The 18,716-nt window shown below is 52.5% G+C and overlaps 22 protein-coding genes across 22 annotated transcripts; 11 read left to right on the plus strand and 11 right to left on the minus strand.

The window, feature by feature from the left end:
• Positions 1–247: 247 nt before the first annotated feature.
• On the plus strand, positions 248–1,393 carry OGAPHI_005259 (uncharacterized protein; the record flags this gene model as incomplete). The annotated part of the gene is made up of 1 exon (XM_046206425.1): positions 248–1,393. The coding sequence occupies one exon, from the start codon at positions 248–250 to the stop codon at positions 1,391–1,393; it is 1,146 nt and encodes a 381-aa protein (XP_046060192.1).
• A 58-nt stretch (positions 1,394–1,451) lies between these two features.
• Positions 1,452–2,684, minus strand: OGAPHI_005260 (uncharacterized protein; the record flags this gene model as incomplete). The annotated part of the gene is made up of 1 exon (XM_046206426.1): positions 1,452–2,684. The coding sequence occupies one exon, from the start codon at positions 2,682–2,684 to the stop codon at positions 1,452–1,454; it is 1,233 nt and encodes a 410-aa protein (XP_046060193.1).
• OGAPHI_005261 (uncharacterized protein) lies at positions 2,116–3,251 on the plus strand (the record flags this gene model as incomplete). Its single annotated transcript, XM_046206427.1, has 2 exons — positions 2,116–2,224; positions 2,335–3,251. The coding sequence occupies 2 exons, from the start codon at positions 2,116–2,118 to the stop codon at positions 3,249–3,251; spliced, it is 1,026 nt and encodes a 341-aa protein (XP_046060194.1).
• On the minus strand, positions 2,811–3,341 carry OGAPHI_005262 (uncharacterized protein; the record flags this gene model as incomplete). Its single annotated transcript, XM_046206428.1, has 2 exons — positions 2,811–3,200; positions 3,306–3,341. 2 exons carry the CDS (start codon positions 3,339–3,341, stop codon positions 2,811–2,813), a joined length of 426 nt encoding a protein of 141 aa, XP_046060195.1.
• Positions 3,342–3,474: 133 nt separating this feature from the next.
• OGAPHI_005263 (uncharacterized protein) lies at positions 3,475–4,041 on the plus strand (the record flags this gene model as incomplete). Its single annotated transcript, XM_046206429.1, has 1 exon — positions 3,475–4,041. The coding sequence occupies one exon, from the start codon at positions 3,475–3,477 to the stop codon at positions 4,039–4,041; it is 567 nt and encodes a 188-aa protein (XP_046060196.1).
• Positions 4,042–4,050: 9 nt separating this feature from the next.
• OGAPHI_005264 (uncharacterized protein) lies at positions 4,051–5,256 on the minus strand (the record flags this gene model as incomplete). Its single annotated transcript, XM_046206430.1, has 1 exon — positions 4,051–5,256. The coding sequence occupies one exon, from the start codon at positions 5,254–5,256 to the stop codon at positions 4,051–4,053; it is 1,206 nt and encodes a 401-aa protein (XP_046060197.1).
• A 443-nt stretch (positions 5,257–5,699) lies between these two features.
• Positions 5,700–6,062, minus strand: OGAPHI_005265 (uncharacterized protein; the record flags this gene model as incomplete). The annotated part of the gene is made up of 2 exons (XM_046206431.1): positions 5,700–5,969; positions 6,057–6,062. 2 exons carry the CDS (start codon positions 6,060–6,062, stop codon positions 5,700–5,702), a joined length of 276 nt encoding a protein of 91 aa, XP_046060198.1.
• A 340-nt stretch (positions 6,063–6,402) lies between these two features.
• Positions 6,403–7,116, minus strand: OGAPHI_005266 (uncharacterized protein; the record flags this gene model as incomplete). The annotated part of the gene is made up of 2 exons (XM_046206432.1): positions 6,403–6,766; positions 6,854–7,116. 2 exons carry the CDS (start codon positions 7,114–7,116, stop codon positions 6,403–6,405), a joined length of 627 nt encoding a protein of 208 aa, XP_046060199.1.
• On the plus strand, positions 6,416–7,279 carry OGAPHI_005267 (uncharacterized protein; the record flags this gene model as incomplete). The annotated part of the gene is made up of 1 exon (XM_046206433.1): positions 6,416–7,279. The coding sequence occupies one exon, from the start codon at positions 6,416–6,418 to the stop codon at positions 7,277–7,279; it is 864 nt and encodes a 287-aa protein (XP_046060200.1).
• Positions 7,280–7,316: 37 nt separating this feature from the next.
• OGAPHI_005268 (uncharacterized protein) lies at positions 7,317–8,456 on the minus strand (the record flags this gene model as incomplete). The annotated part of the gene is made up of 1 exon (XM_046206435.1): positions 7,317–8,456. The coding sequence occupies one exon, from the start codon at positions 8,454–8,456 to the stop codon at positions 7,317–7,319; it is 1,140 nt and encodes a 379-aa protein (XP_046060201.1).
• On the plus strand, positions 7,320–7,709 carry OGAPHI_005269 (uncharacterized protein; the record flags this gene model as incomplete). Its single annotated transcript, XM_046206436.1, has 1 exon — positions 7,320–7,709. The coding sequence occupies one exon, from the start codon at positions 7,320–7,322 to the stop codon at positions 7,707–7,709; it is 390 nt and encodes a 129-aa protein (XP_046060202.1).
• Positions 7,992–8,732, plus strand: OGAPHI_005270 (uncharacterized protein; the record flags this gene model as incomplete). The annotated part of the gene is made up of 1 exon (XM_046206437.1): positions 7,992–8,732. The coding sequence occupies one exon, from the start codon at positions 7,992–7,994 to the stop codon at positions 8,730–8,732; it is 741 nt and encodes a 246-aa protein (XP_046060203.1).
• On the minus strand, positions 8,658–11,492 carry OGAPHI_005271 (uncharacterized protein; the record flags this gene model as incomplete). Its single annotated transcript, XM_046206438.1, has 1 exon — positions 8,658–11,492. One exon carries the CDS (start codon positions 11,490–11,492, stop codon positions 8,658–8,660), a length of 2,835 nt encoding a protein of 944 aa, XP_046060204.1.
• On the plus strand, positions 9,133–9,375 carry OGAPHI_005272 (uncharacterized protein; the record flags this gene model as incomplete). The annotated part of the gene is made up of 1 exon (XM_046206439.1): positions 9,133–9,375. The coding sequence occupies one exon, from the start codon at positions 9,133–9,135 to the stop codon at positions 9,373–9,375; it is 243 nt and encodes an 80-aa protein (XP_046060205.1).
• OGAPHI_005273 (uncharacterized protein) lies at positions 10,057–10,962 on the plus strand (the record flags this gene model as incomplete). Its single annotated transcript, XM_046206440.1, has 2 exons — positions 10,057–10,524; positions 10,588–10,962. The coding sequence occupies 2 exons, from the start codon at positions 10,057–10,059 to the stop codon at positions 10,960–10,962; spliced, it is 843 nt and encodes a 280-aa protein (XP_046060206.1).
• A 662-nt stretch (positions 11,493–12,154) lies between the features above and the next one.
• OGAPHI_005274 (uncharacterized protein) lies at positions 12,155–13,276 on the plus strand (the record flags this gene model as incomplete). Its single annotated transcript, XM_046206441.1, has 1 exon — positions 12,155–13,276. The coding sequence occupies one exon, from the start codon at positions 12,155–12,157 to the stop codon at positions 13,274–13,276; it is 1,122 nt and encodes a 373-aa protein (XP_046060207.1).
• Positions 12,176–13,206, minus strand: OGAPHI_005275 (uncharacterized protein; the record flags this gene model as incomplete). Its single annotated transcript, XM_046206442.1, has 2 exons — positions 12,176–13,061; positions 13,151–13,206. 2 exons carry the CDS (start codon positions 13,204–13,206, stop codon positions 12,176–12,178), a joined length of 942 nt encoding a protein of 313 aa, XP_046060208.1.
• Positions 13,277–13,612: 336 nt separating the features above from the next.
• Positions 13,613–17,405, plus strand: OGAPHI_005276 (uncharacterized protein; the record flags this gene model as incomplete). The annotated part of the gene is made up of 4 exons (XM_046206443.1): positions 13,613–13,654; positions 13,727–14,331; positions 14,700–15,942; positions 16,062–17,405. 4 exons carry the CDS (start codon positions 13,613–13,615, stop codon positions 17,403–17,405), a joined length of 3,234 nt encoding a protein of 1,077 aa, XP_046060209.1.
• OGAPHI_005277 (uncharacterized protein) lies at positions 13,651–14,547 on the minus strand (the record flags this gene model as incomplete). The annotated part of the gene is made up of 1 exon (XM_046206444.1): positions 13,651–14,547. One exon carries the CDS (start codon positions 14,545–14,547, stop codon positions 13,651–13,653), a length of 897 nt encoding a protein of 298 aa, XP_046060210.1.
• Positions 16,250–17,698, minus strand: OGAPHI_005278 (uncharacterized protein; the record flags this gene model as incomplete). The annotated part of the gene is made up of 3 exons (XM_046206446.1): positions 16,250–16,601; positions 16,725–17,459; positions 17,541–17,698. The coding sequence occupies 3 exons, from the start codon at positions 17,696–17,698 to the stop codon at positions 16,250–16,252; spliced, it is 1,245 nt and encodes a 414-aa protein (XP_046060211.1).
• Positions 17,496–18,632, plus strand: OGAPHI_005279 (uncharacterized protein; the record flags this gene model as incomplete). The annotated part of the gene is made up of 1 exon (XM_046206447.1): positions 17,496–18,632. The coding sequence occupies one exon, from the start codon at positions 17,496–17,498 to the stop codon at positions 18,630–18,632; it is 1,137 nt and encodes a 378-aa protein (XP_046060212.1).
• On the minus strand, positions 17,732–18,466 carry OGAPHI_005280 (uncharacterized protein; the record flags this gene model as incomplete). Its single annotated transcript, XM_046206448.1, has 1 exon — positions 17,732–18,466. The coding sequence occupies one exon, from the start codon at positions 18,464–18,466 to the stop codon at positions 17,732–17,734; it is 735 nt and encodes a 244-aa protein (XP_046060213.1).
• Positions 18,633–18,716: the final 84 nt, after the last annotated feature.

Genomic DNA, 18,716 nt, shown 5'->3' on the forward strand with positions numbered 1-18,716 from the left:
GGGCGCACCGATAGAGCCCGATCTGGGACTGCTAGGGTGGCGTCACACCGGTGGCAAAGATCGGTATAGAGTACGGGCGTTCTGCCGTGGGCCAACATGGCTGTTTGCCTCCCCCCATAAAAACTCAAATTCGTCCACCACTCCATCGGATGTTCTGTTTTGGTGCTGCTCGCCTCGCCAAGCCTTAAGAAACAGTGCAGAGGTTTTCCTCCAAAAAAAAAAACAGTTCTAATTATTGTATGTTCCCATGACGCAAGAGTTCACAAGAACCCAGATTTTCGGCACGGTCTTCGAGACGACCTCCAGATACACCGACCTGAACCCCGTGGGAATGGGGGCCTTTGGTTTGGTGTGTTCTGCGAAGGATAAACTGACACAACAGAACGTCGCCATCAAGAAGGTGATGAAACCGTTTTCCACAGCGGTGTTGGCAAAGAGGACGTATCGCGAGCTCAAGCTGCTCAACCATCTACGACACGAGAACCTGATTTCGTTGGACGATATCTTTCTTTCTCCGTTGGAAGACATCTATTTCGTGACAGAGTTGCAAGGAACAGATTTGCATAGACTGCTCACGTCGCGGCCGTTGGAAAAACAGTTCATCCAGTACTTTTTGTACCAGATTCTACGTGGACTGAAGTACGTGCACTCTGCGGGGGTTATCCACAGAGACTTGAAGCCTAGCAATATTTTAATTAACGAGAACTGCGACCTGAAGATCTGCGACTTTGGATTGGCAAGAATCCAGGACCCGCAAATGACAGGATATGTGTCGACACGGTACTACCGTGCTCCAGAAATCATGCTCACCTGGCAAAAGTATGACACAGAGGTGGACATCTGGTCTGCAGGATGTATTTTCGCAGAGATGATCGAAGGCAAGCCGTTGTTCCCTGGTAAAGACCACGTTCACCAGTTTTCCATCATCACCGAGCTATTGGGGTCTCCGCCAGCAGACGTTATTGATACAATTTGCTCCGAAAACACACTGAGATTTGTCCAGTCGCTGCCACACAAAGAGCCTGTTCCATTGACCGAACGATTTAAAGGTGTCGAGCCAGAGGCCGTGGACTTGCTGTCCAAGATGCTTGTTTTCGACCCTCGCAAACGTTTCAACGCAGAACAGGCACTGTCGCATCCGTACCTCAGTCCGTACCACGACCCTTCGGATGAACCGTCCGCTGAGGAGAAGTTCGACTGGAGTTTCAACGATGCAGACTTGCCTCTGGATACCTGGAGAATAATGATGTACAGCGAGATCTTGGATTTCCACGAGATCGAGAGCTCGGAGGCTCTAAATGGTAGCAATGTTCAGCAGGAGCAGTACGAATCCGGAATGATACAACAACAGCATCAACAGAGTGCTGGTCAGCCTGTGAGAGATGCACATTAGGGGTTTGGAGTTGTGATAGAGGATTATTAAATGCAAAAGGGTGTTCCGTTTCTGTTCTTTATCGTATTCTTCTCATGAACATCTCGTCCACTGTGGACCCGTGTTTGGGTCCGTTGGAGCTGTAGATAAGCTTCTCTTCCATGAATTTGGTTTTGAACGCGTCAAAGATTTCTTTGGATTTGCTGAATTGGTAGCCGTACTGCTGGAAAAACCGCTCCGAATAAACGAAAAGCAGCTTCTCCATGTCGGCGATGTCCACGCCAAAGTCGGGCTCGTTGGCCTCGGCACGCGGCTGTCTGGGAGCTGCCACAGGGAACCGGTTGTCCATGGGCAGGTAGCCAGAGATCTGCGACTGGAACTGGGCCGAGGCAGAGTTGAACGAGCCGTTGTGCGTGGCGGGCTGAGTCTGCTGTTGGTGGGGCGGTTTTGGCGTGAATGACATGACACTTGGCGTTGCGAGCGATCTAGATTGGCCGTTGGGCCCTGAATTATTTATCATCTGACCAACCTCGTACGGCTGGTACCGATCGGCGGTTGGGGTCGACGTTTGCGCGGCCGCGTTGTTCTCGTTCGACTCCATCAGCAGGTACTCGTGCTGTTCGGCCTGGTCGTGCCGCTGCTGCTGCTGCCTGGTGTTGCTGAACGCCGGTTGTGGCTGAGTAAGCTGGTGGTCGTAATTTGGTGGCTGTGTACTAGGATACGAGTAGTCGGAAGAAGGCATAATGTTGGACAATTCCGGGTCCGTGTTGCCGTTGGCGGTGGTGGAAGAGGTCGACGACGGCTCCGAACCGCGCATCGACGTGTTGGCGTCCGTCTTGGCCATCCGCATCTGTTTCTTAAACAACCCGTGTCTCCTCTTAAAAGTGGACAGCCACCCGTGACTGAAGCTCTCCAGCCGTTTCGGGTCGTCCACGCCGTACTCCCGTGCAAACTTGGCCCAGTACTCGCGCAGAATGGGCTCGGTGATGGGCAAGTTCTGTGCCAGCCGATCCTCCACCACCTTGTGCATGGCGCGGTTGATGGGCTCGTATTTGAACGACAACTTGCGTTTGGAGCTGCGCATGGACTTGGACGTGGCAGAGTCGGCCTGGTGGGCCTCGCGGTAGCGCAATCGCAGCTCGGCCTCGTTCTTGAGCCACTCGGAGAAGCTGGACGTGGAAATGGAGAACTGATCGCGGAAAAAGTCCACGGTCTCGCTCTGAGGGCGCTTGGAGTTGTGGAAATGATCGATGATCATGATCTTCTGCTCCAAATTCGCCCGTGGAAGCTTATCTTTCCCAACAGAAGGCATGTTTACTCGATAGCCCTGTGTAATCTGGAACTTCTTACCCCCAAAAAATACGGTCCTGAAAAAACAGGCCTTTTGGATCGGCCGGGTAACACAGATAACGAAGTTAAACTATACATCTGGTTTACACTAATGAGAGCCTGCTGCTCTGGAGACCTTGTCAAGAACGCTCTCATAAGCGACCTCGCTGAAGTCTGTTCCCTGGATGTCGGTGGAAACACCGTTCAAGGCTCTTCTAAGAGCGTCCTTGGAGGCAGCGTACACCATCTTGGCCTTGACCTTGGCGGTGTCTGGGGCCCATTGGTAAAAGACAATCTTGTTTCTCTTACCTTCGCCCTTGCCGATCTCGTACTCAAAGTCGTAAACGGCGTATTTACAGTCGTTTTCTGGCAGGTTCTCCAAGAACGAGTCGTAAGAGTCGTCGGTGGAGGTGGAGTCGACAACAATTTCGGTGTTGGCGTCGTTCAACTTGTAGATGATGAATTTGTACTTCTTGCCGAGCTTGAGGTCGTTGAAAGCCTTCAATGCTTCATCGGAAACAGCAACACTAGAACGTTAGCAGTCTTTTGAATTGGTGGAAACATACCCGGATCTTGACTAGAGAGGTTAGTTGGCGGCCTGTACGCGGCTTTGTTGTGAAGCAATTGAGATACTTACCATTTTTAATTATCTTGCTATTCTATTGGCTTGTTTTGTAGTACGTAGCTTTTGATGGCAACAACAGGAGAGAACGACTTTTCCAAAGAATTATAATTTTGCTTAGGTAATACCCTTTGTAATTATCTGGATCAACATGTCGCTACAACAGACGCTGGAGGCGCTGGAGGCACGCGTGGTGATGCTGGAAGCGGTGCTTGAAGGGAGTGGCGATGTGAACGCGCGGCTGAACGAGCTGTCGACGCGATTGGCCGAGTTGATGGGGGTTCATGACGGTATTGTTGACTTGTTTGAGAAAGCGCGGCAGATCGGGCTGCACGAGCTGGTGATTCGCCCAGCGGACACGGCCGTGCCGTTCGAGGACAAGTACCGCGTGGTGGTAGCGAACCTGAAGAGTTTGGACTCCCAGCTCGCACGGTACGAGGAGATCCAGCAACGGCTGGACGAGTGGGACGGGCTGTTCAAAGACGTCAAGACGCGAGAGGCCGTGGTCAGACTGGTTTCCCTGGGGCATGAGGACATGTGTCATGTTCTGGACGGCCTGGGACAGCTGAAAAAACGGTTTTACACGGTGGTTTTGAATTCCACGCGGCTGATCCAGCTATACATGGCCAATACGTTGGAACAAACAACGTTCTACATGGACGTCGAGACCCGTCTGCGACGGTGCACGCAGCTTGTTGAACAGAGGAACAACTCATGACTATATACATCAGGCGGTGGCGACAATGATGCCGGTGCCCAGGACGCGGTCGCCGTGGTAAAGCACGAGGTTTTGGCCCGGAGCCACGTCGGAGAGCTTGTTTTCGAGCGCAAACTCGGGGAAAGAAACGGACTTTAGCGCGTGCGGGGTTTCTAGAGACCGTACCTGGACAGTGAGACTGGCTGTGTCAAGTGAGTCCAGGTCGAACGACGCATTGACCCAGTGCCAGTCGGCAACGGTGATACGGTCTTTCAAAAACGCTGAACGGTCGCTTTTCTTCGAGATGATCAGCTGGTTCTTCTCGTAGTTCTTTCCCGAGATACACCACACGCCCTTCATGGCCGGGTCTCCCTGGGGCATAGAGATTCCGCTGCGCTGGCCAATGGTGCCGTGCCAGAGCCCGTTGTGCTTGCCCCAAACACGGCCATCTTGAGTCACGATTTCGCCAGGGTTGGGTTCCAGGAACTCGTCCAGAAAGTCCTTGAACCGCCCGTTCTGCGACACAAAACACAGCCCTTGCGAGTCGCGCTTGTCCTTGGAAGCCAGTCCGGCCTCCTGAGCAATGCGACGGACCTCTGGCTTCGTGTAATGGCCCATCGGCATCAACACCTTGGACATGACGTGCTCAGGGATCTGGCTCAGGTAGTACGACTGGTCTTTCGGCAAGTACGACGCCCGCAACAGGTGCGACTCGCCCGTGAGGTCGTGGGTCAGGATCCGCGCATAATGGCCCGTCACCAGCCACCAGTTGTCCTGAGACATCTTTTTCGTGAGATGTTCCACCATCTTGCCGAACTTGACGTATTTGTTGCACCCCACGTCCGGATTGGGCGTCAGGCCGCGACGGTACATCTCCAACATGGGCTCAAACACATCGGACCAGTACTCTTTTTCAAAATTCACTCGCTCACAGGGAATCCCGATCTGGGTGCAGATCGTTTGCACTTCCTCCCAGTCGCTCTCAACGGTGCACTTGGAAACGCCGCCCCGCGTGTCCGGGGACCAGTTGGCCATGAACACGCCGCGCACGTTCTTGTACTGCCGGGCATACATCAGAGCTGCGACAGACGAGTCCACGCCAGAAGACATGGATATCACGATCTGGTCGTCCTTTTGGGGCACCGACTGGGAATACCCCGCGGGCGTCGAGCGCAGGCTTGAAAGTCGCCGAATAACGGCCGTACCAAGACGCACTGGTACTCGTCTAACGAACATTTCAATAATTAGTAAGATAAATTAAATATTTTTCTTTTGCCGCATGCCAGCACAACAAGCGGTTGCAGGAAGCAAAACGTTTGCCACGGCAAGCGTTTGAGAAAAGTGTTTGCCTTTGGAAACCACAACTACGCTGTTTGAGAACACTACATGGCCCGCGTCCTATAACAATCCTAATAGTCGAAAAATTTCGAAAAAATGGTGCATTAGCTCAGAGGTCAAGAGCATCGTGCTTATAGTCGGTCAGACGTCTATACTAACGTCACACATCGTTTCATTACGAAGTCACGCGATGGTCGCGGGTTCAAACCCCGCATGCACCATTTATTTAATTTTTTTTCCGTCTCAGCACAAGCCAACATGGTCTCTCTAACCAACAACTGACAGTGCCGAATTCTCTTTTTCTACCTCGTTCTGATACTCTTGCTTTGTATTAACCTTACTTATGCCTCAGCCAACTCTCTCAGACGTCTGATGGTGGATCTGATAGTGGCAGCAGCAGCAGTGGAAACAGTGTAGGCACCTCCAGCAACGGTCTTCTTACAAGACTTGCAGGTCCAGATACCAGTGGCTCCTCTCTTGACAGCCTTCTTTCCGCAGAAGGAACAGTCGTATCTGGAGTGTTGTTGAACTTCGAGCTTCTTACACTGTCTTCTCAAAGAAGAACCGTATCTGACACCGTACTTTCCGGTGATTCCAACCTTCTTTGTTCTCTTCGACCTGAATTGTTAGTTGACGATGGGTGATGGGCAGATCTGGCGAGTCTAAACTGTCCGCGCCTGCCACTTTCATTGCTATACGTACATTTGTGATACTGTAGTTTGGATAGTTTGAAAAATGTATAAAAAATTTTAATATCGGCCAGCCCTGTGTGTGTGCACGTGACGCACAGGTGTCGTGCAGGGAGAAATTTAATTGCGGACGTGGCTGGTGCGTGGCGCGGGTAGAGGTGGTAGGGAAGCACCGGTGATGAGCAGAGCCGTTGATCAGGGAGAAGAGACTGCAACGGTGTGGTTGCACATGTGCAAGGTTCACTATCGTTTCAGCGTGCGTTGTCCCCCGCTTTTGGTTCCCGTCCCCCCGTTTCCCAATGGTCCTCCCCCCACCCCCTAGAAACCCTTGCCCCTGCTATTTGTTTGCAAATTATTACACTTCTCCCATGGACGACGACGAGTTTTTGTACGGGTCCGCGCAGGAGAAGGACGCGCAGCAGTCGGAGACGACGATCGAGGCCAAGGACGGCGCGCAGCTGGAGGCCAAGGACGCCCAGCCGGCCGCGGACGCGAGCGGCGACAGCTCCAGCGACGAAGACGACTCGGACTCGGACGTGGAGTTCATCATTGGGTCGTCCGAGTCGAAGCCCGTTGCGGTGGAGGAGAAGCCCAAGGACGAGCCCGTCGCAGGCACCCAGCAGCCGTCGGTGCCGATCTTCACACAGACAACAGGCCTGGACGTGAACCAGGTGGCGTCGTACAACGGCCAGCCCATCACACAGCTGTCGCTGGACGAGCTGAACGAGAAGCCGTGGCGGCTGCCGGGCGCAGATATCTCGGACTACTTCAATTTCGGGTTTGACGAGCTTTCGTGGCTGGCGTACTGTTCGAAACAGGATAAGTTGCGTGCCGAGTTCAATCCATCGAAATTGATCAATGATTTGATTGCCAGCGGGTCGATTCCGCCAAGTTTGAGCGGGCTGCTCGGTGCAATGCCTGGGGGAATGCCGGGAGCAAACGGGCAGGCGGGCATGCCGCCTCCGTTCATGATGGGCATGCCTCCGTTCATGCCAATGCCAAACATGTTTGGCAAGAAAGACGGACAGCCGGTGTCGAAGCTGCCGTCGCGGCCAGCATCGAACTCCATGACGCCAGAACCAGGCAACAAGGCGGGCAGAGCGCAAACGTCCAGCCACAGAGACCAGGCCGACCGCGACTTCGAAACAGGCTCGCACCAGCACAGCTACAGAGACAGAGATGATAGAGAAAGCAGAGGAGGAGGAGGAGGAGGCAGAAGAAGACGGCGCTAGCGTGATGTACAATAATTCGATTCGCCATATATACTCGTTAATGTTGCAAAAGAACAGGGTCCTCGCCGCTGGCCACGTTACACTGGTGCATGAGTCTCTGTTCGTGGGGCTCGAACTCGCCCGTGACAGAGTGGATCACGCCCCTGTTGTGGAAGATGCAGAGGTCGCCGGTGTTCCAGCCGTGGCAGTAGATGTGCTGTGGCGAGATGGCCGGTCTCATGAGCTTGTGGACAATCTTTCTGGCGTCCTCGAGCTCGGCAACAACCTCGCCGGTTTTCGTGTTGATCAGCTGGTACACGCAGCAGCCGTGCACTTGCAAGTGAGGTTTCTTGGTGACAGGATTGGTCCAAACCAATGGAAGCTTCTTGACCTTGGACTCCTCCCATTGAGGAAGATTGTCCAATGGGACCTCCTTAGGAGGCTCCTCTGACTCGATCGTGAGTCCGTCGGAGGTGGCTTTGCAGTTATTAATGAAAATGTATGGATGTGGAGCGTAGACAACGGTGTGGTTCAGGGCAAACTCCTTGTCCTTGTCGGAAAGCAGCTCAAATGCAATTCTTCCGGAAGCAAAGGCAGTGGCTCCCTTGACCACCTCTTTCTCCTCCTTGGTGTCCTCGTAGACAATCCGCTGCTTCTCGTTCTTGTTTGGAACAATCAGACCCAACAAGGTCGTCACCACTGGCGGAGCGAGCGCGTACAGGGCAGCGTCGATATGCCATCTGTAGAACCGGGTCTGTCCACGTGCAACCTCCTCCTTGTTGAGCACGTCCTTGTGGAACGTGAAGTGGGTAGGGTGTTCCAGAGTGAACGCCTTCATGCCCTCGTGGCCGGCCTCAAAAGACCCATTGCCAACCATCTGAACTTCGGGCCTGGTGGGAACAGATCTGCCGTCCTTGGCCAAGATCGAGTTGGAAGAGTGGAACAGCTTTGGATCGTGGCCATAGCCCGTGCTGGTGGTTGGATCAAAGCGAACAGTGAGCGAATGTTGCGAGTCCGGCGAAAGATTCTCCTGATTTGGAACAACAAGAACGGAGTAGGTCATCAGACCTTCCTTAAGCTTCTGGAAATCCTCATCATTCAACTCGGCAGGGTTGTTGGTGTAGCTAGGAAGACGAACTTGTGCTCCAAAAGGTTGATCTTCAAGCGGAATAAAGTCAATGGATGTTTGCTCAGGCATGTTGTGATTTGTTTTGTTTTGTTTTCACAAGGATTCTTGTACATTATCTCGCTTTATATACTGTTGCTGCCGCCTGTCACCTTTACAGCGACACCCTTGCACCGCCCCGATAAGATTGCCCAAGAGGGAAACTCGGCGTGGCCGACTGGAAAATTCAGCCGCACACCGGCCCCGGCTTTAATGTCTGGTCCCGCGGCCACGTTACTGGACCTTGCTTGCCATCAGTTTCACCCACGGCTGGCGCATGAAGCTATTCTGTGCGCCGATAGTTTCTAGAAGCTCCACCCAACGGGTTTTTTCTTCCTTGCTGTCGCAACCAAAGTATATCGTCTCTCCGTTGGCAAACCGCAGCTTGAACGAGTTGTTCAAAAGCAACCGGTCGCTGTAAACACGTTTGCTACCCGCGGTATCTTCCTTGCCCACATACTCAACATCAACTACCCGTTTCAGGTTGATCCGCGCCTTGAGCTTGAAAGTGGTGTCATTATGCGCACAGAGATCGTAGCCCTGCAGCTTGAAGAATCGCCGCGACCAGACCTCCACGTCGCCACCTTCCTGGTACATGTAGCCTTCGTTGGTCTCGCTAAGCGTGTTGCGGACCTCGGCCACCATATCGTACGCGTTCTTGATGCTTATCGGAAGCGTCTCGTACTCGCTCGTGCGCGGCACAAATAGCATGTTGAAGTCGGCAGCACACACTTTGTACGGAACAGCGGGTTTGGACTTATCATTGGAGCTTCTCCACTCGTTCATGCCGTCCAGCTTAAAGATCTTGGACTCGCCCGTGACGTGGTGCTCGAAATTGGCAAAAGAAATGAAAAACTTGGCAAACGAGCCGTCCGCGGCTACAAGCTCCGCCAAGGGGTCTTTCTCCGCCGGTTTGGTGACGTACCTTGTCGACGTCACAATGTCCTTGTAGCCGAGCATCTTTGCAAACACGTTCTTCGGCTTCACCTTGCGCTTATCGGTGACCTCCACAAGCTGGGCCTTGGGCTTATCGTACTTGATTTTTAAGGTCATCACAATATCCAGAGCGTCTGCCACCACAAGCTCGAATTCCTTGTTGACGGGCACAAACCCGGCACTCTCGATCGGGAAGTAGTCCGTGGTGAGCCGGTGGATCGAATTATCCAGCACGATCTGGAATTTGGCGTTGCGGTGCGCAATCTCCGGTAACTTGAGCTCCCGGAGCCCCATCACTCGCAAAAAGAACCGTCCGTATTCTCCGAGCACCAGCGGCTTTTCCACCTCAGCCTTGGTGGAGGACGAGATCGCAGAGCTGATCCGCTGCGAGGCAGTGCGGATCGAACTGGCAGGCTCTGCTCTGTTCACCTCCCGCCGCGCAGCCGGAACAAGGTCGCCGTAACGGTGCGCCGTAGGTGGCACCACTGGCTCGACTGGCTTGGCCGGCTCCTCAATTGGCCCCGTCGCAATCGATAGGTCCGGCACAATCGTCGAAACCTTGTCGTCCGCCGTGATGTCGCTGCGGGCGTCCCCCACGGTCACGTGCTGCTCCCGGTGCAAGGTGTTGCTCTCGAGAGTGAGCTTGTTGTTGGCCTCCTTGATCTGGAACTCGTCGCTGGCCATCTTCTTGAGGATCATGAACTGTTCCACCTCGCCCGCCGACATGTGCGGAAATTTCACCGACTCGACGTCCGTTTTCGACGAGACCGGTTTCTTGCTGAGAGTCCCGCGACGCCAGACGTTGGACAGAGTCTCCACGTTCGACGCCTTGGTGATCACCGGCTCGACGCGCGACTGCGGCTCCCACGCCTCCAGGTCTTTCAGGAACGAGTCGTCGCCCTCGTTGAGCACGTCCGAGAGGTGGATCGAGCCCATTGAGAGATTGGACATGTTGGAAACGTTCTTGGAAACGTCGGTGTCGGTGTGCATCGAGTCGAGCGGGTTGTTGAACGTCTTTTCGACCGACTGGTTGGGCGTGACGGGACTGTCGTCCTCGTCCTCGTCCTCATCGTCGGCGTCGGTCTCGTCTCTGGACTCCTCGGCCGGCTCCTTCGGTTGCACAGGACTGGCAACTTTGATCTGCTTGAACGACTTCTCTCTGACGGTATACTTTTTCGGGTCGCAGATACTCTGGAACGACGTTGGAGTCCTGCGGACCTTCTGGTAGTCCTCCTGGCTCGACCAGATGGCCAGGATGTCGTTCTTGCCCGCCGACTCTGCCGACGAAACACGTTTTTTTTCGGTGGCAGTTTCTCTGCTGGAGCTGCTCACGTTTCTGGCCTCCGGCACCTCGAACGACTTGTACGGGTCGTCGTCGAACGACGCAGAAACAGACTGCACCGTGTCATTGGCGGTTGTGTCGTTGGCGTTTTCGTCCATCTCAACTGTGGCGTCGCTGTCCACTGTCTCTGGCTCAAAGTCGCTGGAATTACCTTCGTCTGCAGAAACAAAGTCCGACTCGTTGAGCGAGGTGGCCGTGCTCTGCAGCGACACGTGGCGCGACCTGGTCTCGGCGGTCGGCTCGGCTCCTCTGGTTTTCTGAATAGCAAGCCCCACCGGCGCCGCAGCAGACTCCTCCTCTGCAGAAAGCAGTTTTTGCAGGTTTTTGGTGGCTGACCGTTTCTCGTCAACAGCGATGGTTCTCTCGGAGTCCTGCGAGTTGTTCGAGTGCGCCGATGGCGAGTCCAAGAGATTTATAGAGCTGGAGGGTAAATTAGGCATCGATTTCACGGAATAGTCCGACTCGGACGGCTTGAGCAAAGGCAACGGTCTGTCAAATAGCTCGTCGTTGCCAATAGTGATCACTTGCGGCTCAAAGGCTACCACCGACGACTTCTTAATAGGCGACTGGTCAAGGGCACGCAGTCCATTAAAAGCAGGAACAACAGGGCCTTGGAAAGACTCGCTCATTATACTGTCGTTGTCGTGTTTGTTTACGTCTTCGATTTTCAAGGGTTCTGTGGTGGGGGAAGACGGCACACTGCGGTGGTCTGCGGTGTCCTTGCTGATTTCTCTGAGCAGCTCGTCGACCGATTGGTTTGCCAGTTTGAAAATGTCGCTCGTACTAGTCATGAAGAGAAGGTTTTTGAAACTCTCCGGAATATATATGTTTAGTGTTTGTTTATTGCCGAATGGGGAAGGTGACGAGTGGCTGGAGAGAAAAAAGACGATCGACCAGACCGACCGAAAAAAAAAAAACCACAGCTCCTCGTTTGTCGACGGCCGACAAGGGTGTTTCGCGAATTCGAAAATTACTGCATCGGGCGCGACACCAATGATAAAGCACAGATATGTAACCTGCTATTTCGGGCAGGTAAACGCATGATTCCGGGAATACACAATCGGCAAATGCAGGCTTCCCCCCAGTAAACCACGCTGATGGTGGTAAAGTCGTCGAATAGAAAAAATACCAGCATGTTATCATCTTTTCTTTTTCCCGGCAGAGCAGAGCAGGCTCTGGGTTTTTTAAAAAAGCTAGGGCAACCTGGTACACCAGCCTAAATTCAATTGTAGTTTGCGTGCAAATCCTCTCAATAGCCCCATAGAGCAATAAATGACTCCCATTTCCGCTAAAAAAAGCTCCAGGTTTCCGGTTTTCTGCTCAGTGGGGTCGTGTGCATGACTCATTTTTTTTTTTCCTTTGAACAGCTACAGAACCAATGGTCGTATAAAAATAAAGTGTTATCCGCTTCACAAGATAGAAAAATCGTACGCCCTTTTTCTAAAACACAACCATGGTCCAAGAAATCTCTATCTTAGAACACACAGCCACCCTGGCCAAGTATATGGACTTGAACCAGAACGGCAAGGTGATTGCCGAGTACGTCTGGATTGACGGTTCTGGCGATATGAGATCCAAGGCTAGAACCTTGTCCAAGAAAGTCACTGATGTGTCCGAGCTGCCAGAGTGGAACTTTGACGGTTCGTCCACCGGCCAAGCCCCAGGCCACAACTCCGATGTCTACCTCAGACCGGTCGCTTTCTACCCAGACCCATTCAGAAAGGGCGACAACATTATTGTCTTGACTGAGTGCTGGAACAACGACGGAACTCCAAACAAGTTCAACCACAGACATGAGTGCAACAAGCTCATGACCGCCCACGCCTCCGAAGAAATCTGGTTTGGTTTGGAACAAGAATACACTTTGTTGGACCCTGTTGATGGCTCTATCTACGGATGGCCAAAGGGAGGTTTCCCAGCCCCACAAGGACCATACTACTGTGGTGTTGGTACCGGTAAGGTGTTTGCCAGAGACGTTATCGAGGCCCACTACAGAGCCTGCTTGCATGCCGGTGTCACTATTTCCGGTATCAACGCCGAGGTGATGCCTTCCCAATGGGAGTTCCAGGTTGGACCTTGCGAAGGTATCAAGATGGGTGACGAGCTGTGGATGGCCAGATACTTGCTCAACAAGGTCGCTGAGGAGTTTGGTGTCAAGGTCACCTTCCATCCAAAGCCTCTCAAGGGAGACTGGAACGGTGCTGGATGCCATACCAACGTTTCTACTGCCTCGATGAGAGTTCCAGGCGGTATGAAGGCCATCGAGTCCGCCATCGAGAAACTGTCCAAGAGACACGCCGAGCACATTGCTCTGTACGGTGACGACAACGACCTCAGATTGACCGGTAAGCACGAGACCGCTTCTATGGAGTCCTTCTCGTACGGTGTTGCTAACAGAGGTGCTTCTGTCAGAATTCCAAGATCTGTTCAAGCTGAAGGTTACGGATACTTTGAGGACAGAAGACCAGCTTCCAACATTGATCCATACTTGGTTACCGGTATCATGGTGGAAACTGTCTGCGGTTCTATTCCTGACGCCGACATGACCAAGGAGTACCAAAGACAATCCGCCTAGGTGGCCTCAATCAAGTGTAAATGACAAAAGTAGAGATTGGTGAAGACTCACTCAATACAGGTTTCTTTCTGTTTCCGGTTTCCGGTTCTTTCTCTGTTTTTTTAGCTGATTTTTGCGTTCCTACAGGAATGACCTGCGCGATTTAAACTTTTCAGACACCTTTCTTTTGCTCATCGCTCTATAGCAAGCTAGATCTACAGATCCTTTCAGATTTGGTAGCTGGTTGGCTGGTTTGCTCATCTAATTTCGTTTCTCGTGTTTAGACGGTAATTTACAAATTTAATTAGTGACTCTTGCTTGACCGGACTGAGACAAAAATTTTGATAACGATATCGGATGGGGGTGTTGGTGTACGGGTGTTCTAATTTGGGGTGCTATGTAGAAGGTGCGAGGTAAGGCACGGTATGGCCGCCGTAATGCTCGTCGTCCGACACGAGCGTTTGGTCGTAGTACTGGCACTCGGAGTACTCGAACTCCGGGTCCATATGGTCTGTTCTGGAGTCCCTGATTGGGGATTGCGAATGGTTCGAGTTGAACACGTTTAGAGCCTTGAAGTTTGGGATCAACGGCGACGACAAGTCTTTGGGCCCAATCAGTTTCTTGAACATCGGGTTTTGGTCCGTTTTGAAGTTGGATGCCTTGGTCTGTAGCTCGTTGAGCCACTTTTCGTTATCTTTATTCAGATTCTCGATGAATGCTTTTCCGCGGTTCAACAGGTCGTTGGTCTGGATGTTGTTACTGAGATTGTTGGTGAAGGTATTGATTGTCTTGCTGAACTGGGCAATTGGTTCCTGGGCGGCCAATTTGTCTGGTCTGGCGGCAAAGTTCATGATGGACTGTTTTTTGGCCGGTTTCTTTGGGGCTCGATTTTGCTGTCTCTGGGTGAGTTTGCGACATCTCGATTCCAGATCTCTGATGTCTGCGTCCACCTTGAGCAGCTCTTCTTTCAGCTCGAGCGATCTTCGCTGTTTGGCAGCCAATTGGAACATCACCTCGTTCAGCTCCGTTTGTTTCTCTGTCTCGTCCAACAGCTCTTCGTTCTCCTCGATCGGAATGTAAATCGGCAGACCCTGTTTCTCGTCCTCCTTGGGCTCCACATCCGTCTCCTCAGACCCCTGCCGCAAAGAAAATTTGATCAGTCCCGTGCTCTCGCTAAACACCCGGTCCTTAGCAGGCTTATCTGCCACCACCGCAGGAACCTGGCCGTTCACCTGGTTCAGCAACGATCCAGACAGAATTGACAGCGACTGTTTTTTGCGAAGTTGGCTCATCCTGGAATCTCATTTTTGGCAGCTTGTCGCACCTTTAAACGTTTTGGCCATTACTCCCCAAACCGGTAATACCAAAATATCCACCTCCGAAAATATTCTCCGGGCTGTGCTACTGGTTTTTTTGCACTTTGAAATAATATCTACCAAATTAGAGTCAGTATGACGTATCTGGAGTATTTGACACAGCTACGTGGAGCTGTCTACGCACATAACTCGGTCCATGTTGCTTCGGCGTTCTCGTTCTTGCTCAAACCCGAAATCCTCCAAAAAAAAGCAGATTATTACACCTTCTTGCTGTCGCTTCCCCCGGAAAACATGCTCTCGATGCCCGGGTCCGATCAACAGGACCAATTGGATCACTGGAGCGACCTGGTGCGCGCGTACGTGCTGGTGATCAAGTCTTTTTTGGTGGATTCGGACCTGGAATCCGCCATCGAACAGTCAATCAATATGGTCCAGTCGATGGTCCGAATCGCCCAAAAACAGGACTCCTGGATCTGTTTGCCACTCATGACCGTCACCTCGGAACTGCGACAGCTCGCTTGCATGTACCTGAACATGAAAAAGGGCCCAGTTACTTTGAAAAACGATACCCTTCCGTTGGACGAACGACTGGTCGATGTGCTACAAAAACCGTTCAAGACGTGTCTTACTGACAAGTCCGACACCCTGCAGCGATCCAAGAAGCTGTATGTGTATTTTTTCGCGAACGAGGTGCTCAAATGCTACTTCAAATTTGGAAAATACGAAGCTGCCTCCAATTTGTCCAAAGTGCTTGCCAAAGCGCCGAACCTGCCCAACCTGGACCAGTCGCCAAAGGCCCATGTTGTCAATTTCCACTACTACAACGGTCTTGTGTGTTGTATGAACGACGATCTCGAGTCGGTCAACAAACATCTTACCGCAGCTCTGAAAACTTGTCCCAAAGAAAGTCTCAAACAACAGCAGCTAATCCTGCTGATATTGCTCCCGGTCAAGTTCCTCGTGGAGAAACGACTTCCCGGAACTCAGATCTGGAAAAGATACCCGCAATTGGGCGTGTTTGAGGAGATATTCCGTGCCTTGAAAATTGGACATCTCGGCTTGTTTGACACCGAACTCGCCAAACTCCAGTCCCTTTTGCTGAAAAAGAAAGTGTACTCGGTGTATCTACGCATCCGGCCGTTTGTGGAGCTCAAACTGACCCGCCAGGTGGTCTCGATCGAGCAGAGCCACCAACTGAAACTGGAAGCTCTGCACCGGGCGTTCGAGATCAGCGCAGGCCGCAAGTACTCCCTGGACGAGGTGGAGTCGCGTCTGGCCAACCTCGTGGCCCAAGGACTCGCCAAGGGGTACATTTCGCACAGCAACAGGGTCGCCGTGTTGAGCAAGAAGGAGGCCTTCCCCAAGCTCGTGGTTACCCGGCCCTAGGAGTGCAACCAAAATTTACGTTTAAATAAACCTGTAAAATAGACATAATGACAGTGGAACTCCAATTGGTAAGTATGTCGATTCCAGCGACTAACGCCGTTTAGTCCCAATTCAAGCTTGAAGGAGACACGATCAACGACATTGTGTCGAACGCACGGACCCGTGCGATTGGCTGGGATAGCTGTGTGAGGGCAGACTATTTGACGGTGGAAGAAGCCGACTGTTTGAAGAAAGTGGCTGATTTCACCGATGTTCACGAGAAAACCAGCTACATTTTGAAGAACGCAGACTTCTACTCCACCAAGATCGTTTCGTTGCTTTCGAAAGCTCCGCATGACGACATTGTTCGGTTTGTTCTTGTTTCATTGATAGACACGTTGGTGGCTCCAAAGTCCAATTTTGCCAAAAACATCCTTAGCATTTCGCATCTGGACTCGTCGTTGCCGTACGGACCTTTGGTGAAGCTTGTTGGGTCGAACGACGAGTCGATCAAGTTGAGCTCTGCATATGTTCTGACACTGTTGCTGACGGACGACGGCGAGACGCACGACGGCCAGGAGAAGATTCTGAAGCCGCTGTTTGAGTTCCTAAGCGTCAAGCTGCTCAGTTCCACGAAACTGGACCTCAATTTCTTGTCGGTGCAGCTGTTGAAGGAATTGTTGAGCATCAAACAGTACAGACAGTATTTCTGGGCCTATCACGAGACGTTCTTCCCGCCGCTGCTCAAGGTGTTCAGCGAGAGACGCGGCGAGCTGCAGATGAAGTACTACGCCACAATGTCGATCTGGCTATTGACATTCATTCCGCAGGCCTTGAAGGACATTGAGACGCAGTACACAGAGCTGATTGCCACGCTGTACTCTGTTGCCAGGGACGCTGTGAAGGAGAAGATTGTGCGGCTGAGCGTGAGCTCGTTGCTGAACCTGCTGAGCGTCGAGACCGGCCGCGAGCAGCTCGTGAAGCAATTTTTGCTAGTCAAGGGTCTGGAGACCACGAAGCAGCTGATCGAGCGCAAGTGGGCAGACGAGGAGCTCAAGAGCGACCTGGAGACACTGCTGTCGATCCTCAACGAGGCCGTGACCACGCTGACGACCTTTGACGAGTTCGAGAACGAGCTCAACACAGGCAAGCTGAACTGGTCTCCGTCGCACAAGTCGGAGGAGTTCTGGATCGAGAACGCGGACAAGTTCAAGGAGAACAACTGGCGGATTCTGAAGCAGCTGGTGGCGCTTCTGGGCGAGACGTCGGACCCGGAGCAGACGTTTTTGAACCAGGCCATAGTGTGCTTCGACGTGAGCCAGCTGATCAAGGTGCTGCCGGAGGTGGTCAAGGTGCTGGACAAGACGGGCGCCAAGGCGGAGATCATGACGCTGATGAGCAGCGCCAACACCAACGTCAAGTTCGAGGCTCTGCGCACGACACAGAAGCTTGTTGCGCACTCGCTGTGAGTGGCGGTGCACGCACGCATCTTCGTGGCGGTGCACCTTAAATGTGTAGAAACTCTATAAAAATAATGCTGAAAATTTTCCATCTACACCATGTCGCTCATCAATATCTGCAGAGAGAACAACGACCCGTTCTACCGGTACAAGATGCCGGCCATCCAGGCCAAGACGGAGGGCCGTGGAAACGGAATCAAGACCAACGTGCTGAACGCGGCCGACGTGGCCAAGGCCCTGGCGCGGCCAACGGCGTATGTGATCAAGTACTTTGGGTTTGAGCTCGGAGCATTGACCAACATCGACGACGAGAAGGAGAAGTTTGTGGTGAACGGTCAGCACGACGCGGGAAAGCTGCAGGACGTGCTGGACAACTTCATCAACAAGTTTGTGCTGTGTCCGTCGTGTAAGAACCCGGAAACGGAGCTGACCATCACCAAGGACGACAACGTGATGAGAGATTGCAAGGCGTGCGGAAAAATCACGTCTTGTGACCCACGACAGAAGCTGGTGACGTACATCTTGAAGAACCCGCCGCCAAAGAAGAGCAAGAAGAGCGGAACGGCCTCTGCTAACGTTGGAGGCGGTGGCACCAAGATCGCCGAGATTGCAGAGAAACAGCAGGACAACGAGTCTGGCGCAGGCGATTTCGCCGGCGAAGCTCCTCCTTCGCGTAAGGTGGTGGTCAAGGACGAGGACTGGGCTGTGGACATGTCTGAGGAGGCGGTCAAGGCTCGTGCGCGGGAGCTGGAAGGACTAACGTTGAGTTCTTCTGCCAACGACAAGTTCGAGGAGTTCGGCGAGTGGCTGTTGCAGGGCGACCTTCCCGACGACGTAGAGATCTTCAGAAAGGCCTCCGAGACAGGAATCATTGGCGAGCCAAAGACCATCGAGGTGCTGGCCCAGGTTCTGTTCACAGAGGATATCGTGGACCAGATCGAGGAGCACAAGGGATTGTTGGGTAAATTGGTCACCAGCGAAAAGCACGAGATGTCTCTGTTGGGAGGTATCGAAAGACTGATCGGGTTGCAACACCCAGACCTCATCAAGAGCGTTCCAAAAGTGCTCATGAGCCTGTACGATAACGACCTGGTTTCTGAAGATGTGGCTAGAGATTGGGGAACTCATGTTAGCAAGAAGTTTGTTCCGAAAGAAACGTCCAAGAAGGTCAGAAAAGCTGCTAAACCTTTCATCAAGTGGCTCGATGAAGCCGAAGAGGAAAGTGACGACGAATAGACAAAGTATTTAATAAATAATCATCGCTATATTGATTCTTATTAGTGTTTATATCATTACTTATCATTATTGTATCAAGTGATG

Source organism: Ogataea philodendri, assembly GCF_020536065.1.
Source record: "Ogataea philodendri strain CBS6075 chromosome Unknown scaffold6, whole genome shotgun sequence".
In the NCBI taxonomy this organism is placed as follows: domain Eukaryota; kingdom Fungi; phylum Ascomycota; class Pichiomycetes; order Pichiales; family Pichiaceae; genus Ogataea; species Ogataea philodendri.